General features: G+C 43.1%; 1 protein-coding gene across 1 annotated transcript in view; it reads right to left on the bottom strand.

Annotated features, from left to right (window-relative positions):
* FGD5 (FYVE, RhoGEF and PH domain containing 5) overlaps window positions 1–10,724 on the bottom strand; it is an 84,698-nt gene that overhangs the window by 10,041 nt on the left and 63,933 nt on the right. The window contains exons 12-13 of the mRNA XM_010191451.1: window positions 3,993–4,076; window positions 2,303–2,382 (exon numbers count right to left, since the gene is read on the bottom strand). Of these exons, the coding sequence (XP_010189753.1) occupies window positions 2,303–2,382; window positions 3,993–4,076 (164 nt within the window). The remainder of the gene's footprint in view (window positions 1–2,302; window positions 2,383–3,992; window positions 4,077–10,724) is intronic.

The following is a 10,724-nucleotide window of genomic DNA, read 5'->3' as shown; positions in this document are numbered from 1 at the left end:
TGCTGAACCTCTGAGGCTCAGAGAAGCTCAGACCTCAATTCACCTTTGCCACATTTGGTCCTTGTGATTTTGGGGCTGTGCCTTTTGTGCTAGGCTATCAGTTATCCGTGTTGGCTCATATATTCTCTCTTAAGCAAACAGAAAGTGGGTCAAATTGTCACTGCAGTTTCCTGGATGGCAGGGCACATTTGCAGAACACAGAAACTGGACTGGGGTGGGATGGGATTTTGTAGCAGTACTATCACTGTCACTCTGAATTAGCCTTTTAGGGAGGTAACAGTGACTGTGTTCTCCCAGTGCTCTGGTATTTTATATGGGCACCATGTGGTTACCCCTGTGTCCAAGAAGAACATTTCTGAAATGCAAATAGAGGTATCGGAGTGGTATGAGCCTTCTCCATAAAGGCTCTGTGCTCTTATCTGTTACCAGCTCACTGCAGGCCAATAACATGGCTCTTTGGGTGAGCAGGAGATGTAAAGACTTTGCAGTGCCATCTGCTCATACAGCCACACTGACTTCGGAGCTTTGGTCATCCTCATTCTACTGCCTTTAGTCCCTGGCACACAGGCCATATTTCCTCAGTGCATTCATCTTGTCTCATACAAGTGCAAAGGCATCGAGGTTTGGGTTGTGATTGTTAACAAGTGGCCTTCAGTGCAGACTTGCAGCCCCTTGGTGTGAGCAGTAGAAGATACAGTCTTTAGGGATGCCTGAAGCTTTCTGGTACTCTTCTGTCTGATGCTCCTTTTGGTGAGCGTAGGAGGCCGAGGATGTTGTGCAGTGGGGACAGGAGAGCATGCTGTCCCACTGATGTCTCATCAGCTCTGCCAGCCAGTACAGAAAGGGAGAGGAAAAAGTATTCTTGGGTGACTTACGACAGATAGGTCCCAGAATGAGCAGCACAGGGAAGGGAAAGGGGCTCTGTCCCAGTGCTCTGTTAAGAGTCAGTCTATGTCTGGCTGTTATCAGAAGGGCAGCCTTAGACTCAGGCCTTGGTTCTGCTACCAAAGAAAAACAGCTCCCAGTGGCCTCACATGCTCTGTTTAGGCTAAGCACAGGCTTGATACGAGTGCAAAAGGCAAAGAAACAATATAACAATGCAAGCAGAACATCCCAAGCTTTTCACTAGGGATGCCAACTTCAGTTGCCTTGGATAAAGGGGACTGCAGCAGTTACTTCCCCTCCACAGTGCAGGAGGACTGTACACATCTTGCTTTTGTAACTGGCAGCAGGTAATTCAGAAGTACCGAGTGTGTATTTTGAGGGCTGCGATAAGCGTGCAGCTCTAAGAAAATCTCAGATATTTTCTCATTTGCTGGTTGTAAAAGGAAATAGACAAAAAGGCTTTGATGGATATCTGAGCACTGCCAACAGACAGCAAGTGCTCTGTGAAGGATGAGAGCTCCAGATTCTGATTCTGAATAAGAAAGTGTCTTTCTGTTGCACCATGTAATTTAGGGAAGTTTGCAGTGTTTCCAGCCATGCTGTATTTGGAGAATGATGGTGGGAAAGTCAGTACTTAAAGCATTGAAGACCTTGTTATTTGGAAGACTTAATTTTAATACCACTGCTAGTGTGCTATGATTTTCTAGTAAACTACACCTGAAAATCAAGCCAGCCACCTTTCTGCTGTAGCTCTAGGTAAATTTGCAGGATAATTTTGGGCCAGAAGCATGAAAAAATACAGTACACTGTTACTTTCTGATAGGTACCTTCTGACCTACTGCCAGCTGCAATCAGTCCTAGCACCACACAAACTCATTAGTGAAATTCCTTTTATCAGAAGGACCCATGAGGTTGCCAGTAAGGTTTAATTTTGGCTTTATCATCTAAGCACTAATAAATGTTTTTATATCTATTGAATGGTATTACCTAATTTCTGTTTTCTCCAGCAATTTTGCAACACTAGTGGTATGAGGTAACAAGTGTACTTATAAAAGAGAGATATGATACACTCTTAGTGTGACAGGTAAAGTGCGAAAGATAATGGAACAGGCTCAGGCTTCTTAGTAGCAGACTTTCTTCTCTTTCCTTTCTCTTTAGGATGTTATCAAGAGCCAACTTCTATTCTTTACTCAGTATGAGTTGAATTAGTAACAGTTTATGAGCTTTGCATTTATAATTAATATTTTATTGTGTAATAAAGCTCTCGGCTGTTGTCTGTCACAATAGCACAGACTGAAACTGAGTTAAAAAAAAAAAAGAATGAGACACCAGTTAGGTCTTGGGTATGGGTTAGACTGCTCTAGAGTTGCAGCTCTAGAATGTAACACCCTCTGCCGTGGCTGTTTGGGGACAGTACCTTGCAGACAGGGTCAGGCAGCAGTCATCATATTCAATCTTCAGGACGTTTTGGGCTTTCTCTGTCACTGGGCGGCTGACCTAGAAACAAATGCCATGAACATGAATGTGGACATGAGTTAAGCTGTCTATGTGTCTACGTACACCACACAAGTCCTAATGCGTATGGATCTATGATGTCCAGCCATCAGTTTCATATTTCATTGCAAAGAGGCTGGCAGGTAGGGTTTTCTGTCTTTTCTATTGCTGGTGTAATGAGGAATGCTCTCTATTTCGATATGGTGGTGGTGCCAAAGGGAAAAAAATAATCCAACTATAAAGGTAAGGATAAAGTATGAGTCAGGGTTCAGTTTTAATATGGCAGGCTTAGAAGATGTTTAGTCTGACAAGTGTCAGAGCATTTTGGGCAAAAGTTTTGGTTATTCTTGGAATGAACGGAAATAACATTTCTGACATGCAGACATTATACAGTGAAGCACTTTGGTTCAGTGAATGCCTGCGTGCAGCAAAGCTCTTTAAGAGCAAGAAAAATACAAGCTACAGCTCAACAAAAATTTTTCCCTGCCGTGCAGTGTATTAGTTGCTCGCTTATAGTGACAGCCACTCAGGAGGAACATAGCTTCATGATACTGATACCTTGTTACTAACAAGCATCTGTTGTGCCAGTGACTCGGTATCTCAAATGTACCCGAACAGGTACTTGCAATGCAGCTCCTTTTCACTTAATGGTAAATTATTTCGGTGATCCCTACCCCAGCTGGGAACCCATAGTTCGTTTCAGAGTATCAAGTCGCAAGGTGATCAGCCTCCCACCATTTCAGAACACCCCAGCCCACCCGTGTCATTCTGCTGGAATTAATGATTAGTAGTTCTCATCTTGCATGTTTCCTAGATCCCAAACTCCTGACTTCCCACTTCAAGTCCTCTTTCACGTAAATACAACTTGGCATATTAGCTGTAGAAGTTATGAAGGTTCCTGGTGGGAGGTACATAATGGATGGCTAGGTAAGAAGCAAAGACCACTCCAGCCCAGTATCTCCTGTTGCACAGGTACTGGTGCCAATGGATGCTTAGGGAAAGAATGTAAGAACAGGACATTTGTGTCCAGTTTCTGTAATCTGCAATTTAGAAATTTACAGAAGAAGATACTGAGTTTATACCATTGCATGTAATAGCTCCCAGTACACCATTTCCCCATAAAGTTGGCTAATTGCCTTTTGAACCCATTAATGCTTTTGATGCAACCAGTTAAAGGGCACATGGAAACCAGACAAACAAAGGCTTACGTAAATTTTGAGTGGCAGGAGTTTTAAACCAGGCAGACTAAGCTCTGGTGAATATGTTTTAGGGAACAACCATGCATTGGCTGGAGACATGAAGAGGAATGGACAAAATGGGATAATAAATCTTTTCTGTCTCCAGTTCATGATCAGAAGGTAAATCTGATTTTGGCTTGTAGTATTTATGCAGCCTGAATAAGGCTGTTGTACTAAGTCACAGCCTTATAGATAATCTTTTATATGTTTGCTTTATATTATTTTTTCTCCTATCTCCTGTAAGAAGGAAGGGAATCTCCTGATAACAGATCCATCCCCTCTTTCCCCTTGCTAGGTACGAGACATAAACCAGCAAAGCACTAACAGCCCACTATACAACTTTAATTCCAGCCTATAATGCAGATGAGGCATTACCTTCATGCCTGACACAGCCAAGGTGTTTTTCAGTCGGTATTTGCCATCCTTCTGGGGATATGTGTACAGCAGAACATCATTCATCTATATGAAGAGAAAGACAAAATCAGTAATTTGCAATATGGCTTGCAGGCCTGCCCATGACTCCTGGGGGGGTACCCAGAACAAGCAGTAACTTGATGAACTGCTAGGACTGTTACTGAAGACAGGCCCAAGCCACGCAGCTTAGATCAAGGCCTGCATTTCCTCAAAACTCTGGGGAGTCTGCATCCACAACTGTGACTTCTTCCCGTTTTTGACTGTTGCTAGTGGCTAAGCAAGTAAACAAACGGCTCCTTTTTATTCAGCTTGGGTGAAACAGCTGCATGTTTTAAGGGCAATGCCGTGTTGAGGTTGAGAAGGCAGGCTCTGCATTTACTACCTGGCAATACCAACTGACTGCCCAGGATGCTGCAGCTCTGACTCTCTCAGGATCCCCCTGACAGTGAGGCCAGGAGTAGGACTGGGCTTCAGTTTTCTGGGCAGAAAGGAAGTAGAGGTGAGGACAGGTGTCCCAGTCTGGAGGAATGATTCAGGGAGGAATGGTTTGGATATCTGGGAGCAGTAACTGCACTCCACTGGTAACAAAACTCGCCCAGACATCTGACAGCTTTGCTGAGTCTGTGGGCTGCAGCAGAGACCATGGAAGGGCAAAAATGAGAACCTTTTTTTCATTCTATAAGGAGAAATAATCTGTACCTTAAGACTCCCAATATTCCCATATTTCTCTCAGCTCCTTGCAGAATGTGTGTTTTCAAACAAGCAGCTTCATACTAAATGGGAGCAGATCTTCTCTGCTCTTTGCCTAACTTAATCACAGACATGACTGCAGCCTTTTACCACTATTGGTGCCAACAAACAATAACTGAAACAGCAGAACTGGACCTTGTAGGTCTTTGCTGGCCTCTCCCTCCCTTGCTGCTAGAGGGAGTAGCAGTATTGGTGGGCCTTAATGCTGCCGAAGTAACGCCTGTGTGAACGCATTCGCTGCTTTACCTGAATGAACAGGTCATGTTCTCATGTTGTCTTTCCCAGGCCTTGCACACCATAAACTCAGTCAGCCCCTGATTACTGTACTGGGATACTATGAACAAGGATGTGCATCGCAGTTCTCAAGAAATGAAAAAGCAGACAGAAACCAGCTTCAGTTGGATTCCTCTGTGACATTTAAATACTGCCATTTGGGTGGTAATAATGCATTTTGGAAGGAAAACTGTATCAAAAAGAGACACGGAGAAGAAGGGAGGAAACTACAGAATGATTTGGCAGTAAAATAACATATTCTGTATGACTGGAATTGTTGGGGTCTTGATAGTACTGCCTGACCACCTAAAACTGCTGGTGTAAAACTTTCATTAGTTTGCTTGCCTGAAAAAAAAGGGAAAGTGGAACCTTATGGACATTTTCTTGAAAGGTCATAGTTCAGCTTTCTTACAGAGAAGGAACAATGGTTAAAGAAAAATTACATGGAATTAATACTCATGGGATTAAATCCGTATCACCTTGGACTTAACAGCAAAACTGTTGCCTTTATTAGGGCCATGAGTTCACTCGTGGCCACCAGTTCACTTAGTGGCTGTTTGATTCACAGCAAATCAGGCTTATGTGCCTTAGCTGCCCATCTTTAAAATGCAGATCTCCATTAACATGAGGCAAAACGTACAGAAGAGTGACCTTCCCCAAAACTTTTACTTCAAATTTACTACTTTTAAAAATTGAATTGAGTTTACTAACATAGGATCAGACAGTATTTTTGTAGAAAATGCGGAAACATTTAATTCTTACATTTTAACAAAAAGACTCTCATGCTCTCCTTTGCTAACCGTTCTACTGTGCATTTATCTGTGTTCTAGTAAGCCTTTACTCATGTGGAGTTTAAAGCTCTTCTAATATAACACTTCTCAGCTGAGGGTATAAAAGCATACTATCAAGTCAGAGCAGGAGTCTCACGTTCTCTGTAGTCTAAAGTGGAGTATCTGCTCTTTTGCAACACCACAATAGAATTTCCTTCAAAATGTGACAAATGGCTTGTCACAGAGTTTTTCTGTGATTTACTTATTGCTCCATAAATTACCCTCCAAGCTAACATTAATCCCATCAGCACAGTACTGACCACATGATGATTCCCAATTTAACCAGGGCTACACAGAACCGTAAAATGCATCACAATGTACTGCACACTGAGTACCTAGGAGGCCAAGGTAGGAGAAACTGAGGAAATTCAAACTTTTCAGTGAAAAGCAGACTTCTGAAAGCTATTTTCACTTGATATTGCTAGGAGCAACTAGGACTCCAGCAACTAGGTGGGGAAAAGGCAAAAAGGCAGGCAGACTTTATTGCTAACATTAAGAGAATGCTCTGTGAAATAAACGAATACTAGTGAAATCTCGTATTTGCCTGGTGATTCTGCTGTCTCCTGAACGTTCAAAGGTTTATGTGAGAGAGCAGGACTTCCTCTGCCATCAGTGCTTAAGGCTTGTTTCAAACCACAAGAAAAGGTCGCTAGTTATGGGCACTAAGCCCAAGGAGGTGAACTGCAAAATAACATTTTCAGGATTCTGGCATCATGTGCTACTATGTTTCTTGAGCAGCAAACCCCATTTATTTTATAAGTTATATATTTCTTTAAAAATCAGCTCATTCTTTTACTACTGTTGATTAAAGATGACACCCTGGTGCATAATGTTGTCACCACAGCTCTGGTTAATATCCCAAGAATTTATTAAACATTAATGATGACTTTGCTTTATAGTTGCCCACTGGAGGTTTTTTCCTCCTGTTTTTCTCCCCCATTGTATATAGAGGTGGGTTGTGACTCTCAGATCCCACCAGCCACAGCTTGACACAGTGAAATTATGACAAATATTTCAAAGCTTGCCAAGCAAGACACACATATTCATGATGAAAGAAAGGGTTTGCACTCGCTGCGTTCTCCTTTGCCACACCTACACTGGAGACCTGCGTGGTGGCTGTGTGAGTGCTACGGACAGAACCAGCATCAGTACCAGTGGTTTCATGCACCCTGCTTCACACTGCACACCGTTCCCCTGAGGACGGGGCTGTAATAAGAGCTGAGCTGGCAGCCCCTCAGGAATCTGTGGTAGAAAAGATCCACTGCCACAACGCCCCCCCCCGCTGCCCCAGCCAAGGGGTTCCCAGAAGTCCTTGGGCTTCAGACCCACTTCTGTGTGCTAGAAAACTTCCGAATAACGGGGGTCCCCAAACTGCTCAGATACTGATATGGGAGCAAATATTCCTATTCCGCACTGCTCCATGCACACACAGTCCCCAAAACCACAGTTGAAAGAGGATACAACAGAGAAAGGATACACCTGCTCATTAATAATCTTTTTTTTGTTACTACATTTCTTTTTCCCCCTTCTTTTTATAATCCCTTTTGTTGTGTAACATTAGAGGTCAGTGCAAGTTTTCTAACCTACAGTGTCCAAATATATTGATCCAAACAAGTTTATCTATGCCCTGCGGAACTGCTGGCATCCATATGTAATGCACGCTCTGTCTAAAAACTCCTACCACGTTTGTTTTTTCTGAATGTTTTAAAGGGTAGTTCAGTATGAGCCCTCTCTTGTTCTATTCAAGTCTGCATTAAACAACCTGAGTGTCAGTGGAGCAGCCTAAATGTGTGCTGGGGCTGCATTTTCCAAGCTCTGTCTCCAAAACCTCCTATACTCCAGCCCTGGCAGCTAGAGCATTGAACACTCTCCCATTTGAGAGCAGCTTCCTGCACCCCGCTTGCCACACAAGCAGCCTTTGTAGAGAAATTCTTGGAAGGGTGAGATAAGAGACAGCGTCTGAGTTGCAAAGTCCTGTGGTTGGGGGGCAGTGAGGGGGCCTGCCAGTGTCAGCAGCCCATACTGCGCTGCAGAGAGGCCCCAACATCCTCATAAACACAGACTGGACTCAGGAAACAGGCACACAGCAAAACTCACCAAACATCCTGCCAGGAAACACCAGATTCAACAATACCATCAGCCCACACAAAACAGCCAGCTCAAGTAACCCTGTGACACATGCAACGTACACCCACAGAAATACACGTGCCTCAGAAGCCCCTAAATGTGTGTCCTACACACACAGACTCCTTATGGTCATATATTGAGAGGACAAGCACGCACACCACCAAAGCATTCCCTGAATGTACAGGCCAAATAGGAGTCTGGCACACACCCAGTTTTTACAGCCTATTCTAACTACAGCTTTAGTTCTGTGGGCTCATCTGCTGGGATATGTAGGGGTTAAATAATCGGGGTTATCCTTCAGTGTATACTTTTCCACTGAAATTCTCTGCAGGTCTTGGGTTTGACTTTGCTTCAGTCAGAAGTTCACTACAAACTTCAGAAAATGCTGTTCATGTAAAAATCTGGTTTGGGTAGCTAAGGTAAATACACATATTTCATCCAAAGCTAAACCAAACTACACCTATACATGTTAGCCTCTGGTGATCTTTTTGAGTGGCAGCTGACATGTGAAGCATCAAAAAAAGCGCCAGTTCTGAACATTTTGGTTTTTTAAATTTAAACATTAGGACAAATTCTTATCCTACCTGAGTTTTGCCAGTGGCTTCAATGGATTATGATACTGTCTGTAGAAGGACTTTAAATAAATGTGAGTTTTAAGCATGGAGGAGATTATTGTAATCTTGGGGTTTTGTGGTTTTGGATTGATTGGGTTTTTCCACTCAGTGTCCCCAGGCATCAGAATCGAGGCTACACGTGGGCTGGGCCAAGGGCACTGACAGAGCCAAGGACGTGTGGATGTGGGCCTTGGTTGTTACAAAGCTGGCTGGTAGGGCCAAGACTTATGCAGTAAAGACGCTGTATGCCAAGATGAAAATACATTGCCATAGCTATGCAGTAGTTGTCTTTATGTATCCACAGGCTAAATAGTCCATTGAGCAACGCATTAACAGTGGAGGCTTGAGTGGTGGTGGCACAACAGAGAATCCACAGCATTAGCGCTGAGAAGCAGATAATGTAAAGCCGTTCAGGTGTTAATGCAGAAATTGCCATATTCCACAGTGACTTTCCTGCAGTTTCACCATTGATGGCATTGCTCTGCAGCCCGAGGAGCTTTCAGGGTAGACTGAGTGAAAAGATCGCTGAATCCAAAGGCAGATATTTGCCAGTAACTCAAGCTCTTTCCACAGTCCAATGACCCGCTCCCTGCCCCAACAGGAGACATAATACAGGAGGCCTGAAGAGGTTGCAACTTCAGTGTGTCAGAGCAGGAAAGAAGCCAGTTTTATGCGTCTCTTGGTTCTTGAGGGTGACCACTGTGGTTTAGTCTAGCTCCACCACACACTTTGCATGACAGCACGTTTGGTGACAGTTCGCCTTTCTGACTGAAAGGAGGAATAAACCGCTGTTTCTGAATACTGAAAGCATCAATTACCAGGACATTGGCTACTGTAATGTCTCCAGCTGCCAAGAGACACTTCTCTCTTTGCAGTTAACATCTGGGTTTGAGCAGCTGAACTCTCCTCAGGAATCAAAAATAGTTCTTAAACTAGAAAATGCCAGAAACCCATTTCTGTGCTTTCTTTTTCCCAGTAATACTTTCAGTCTTATGTGACCTTCAAGCTGACACAACCATTTTAGACTACTTGAAATTTATCTCAGTTTATCCCAAGTTTAAATTACTTTCCTCTCAGTGTTTATTACCAACCTGATTTCTGGTCTTCCTTTTCAATTCTCTATATCAGTTACAATAGCTAGGTTTGTGACACTGTGGTATTTGCCATAGTAGTGAATTATGATGGCAGTTACGAACACATGGGAAGACAAAATGGTAACAACTTCTTGGAATTTGGTCTCAGCTTCAGCCACAACTCCAGAACATTTTTGTAGTACTAGCAAAGGTGAATGTTTCAGAAGAGATCAGTAAGAAGATTTGGGTGAAATCCATCCATTTCAGTACACCAAAGTCTGAGTTTTCGCAGATACCAGTGAAGCCATCAGAAAAGTGCGGTGCCAGCACTGTGTCCCACCCCATCTGATCTTTGATTATGACTGCAGTACATGATTGAGGAGGCAAATATGCTTGTGCATCCACTCATGCATAGACAGGAAATATTAATAAGAGGAAGAAATAAGAATAATTAATGGAAAAATGTATGGCTTCTCTAATAAGCCATCTCTTGTCCTCACAATGGTCCCAGGGTGGAAAGCTGTCAGCACTTACAGAGGCCACAGCAAATATGTATTCCAGACACACAAGCCATTTATTTTAAAATAACTGTAATGTTAATAGTAGCAGTAATGCTTCGTTTTTTACGGCTCTTTTCTGGGATGAAGCTCTAAAGAATTTTTCAAACATCAACAGGCAAGCAGGTAACAAACTCCTGAGACACGGGCAAGTATTCTTTTCCCCTGCATACTGACAAGTGCATAAGAATGCCTGTGGTTACACAGTAAGCTACCTGAAAAGCTGAGAACAGAGCGCAGGAGCCTGGAATCCCAGATACTCTCTAACTGCTCGATGTAATGTGTAATGCAGAACAGAAAGTGTTAATAGCATCTCTCCAAAAGAGTGGTTTTCATGTTTTGATTTGCAGTTACTTGCAATTTTGGCAGTAGGGTTGTGGCCCCTTTTGAAGGCTATTCCAGCCATTTGATAGAAGGTTTGTTTTTCTCAACTATCTTAGAAGAATTTTGCAAACCATCACTGAAAGCT

This window comes from Mesitornis unicolor, unplaced genomic scaffold (genome assembly GCF_000695765.1).
Source record: "Mesitornis unicolor isolate BGI_N332 unplaced genomic scaffold, ASM69576v1 scaffold22469, whole genome shotgun sequence".
In the NCBI taxonomy this organism is placed as follows: domain Eukaryota; kingdom Metazoa; phylum Chordata; class Aves; order Mesitornithiformes; family Mesitornithidae; genus Mesitornis; species Mesitornis unicolor.
The sequence above is the reverse complement of the archived record's forward strand: the minus strand, read 5'-3'. Positions and strand labels throughout refer to the sequence as shown.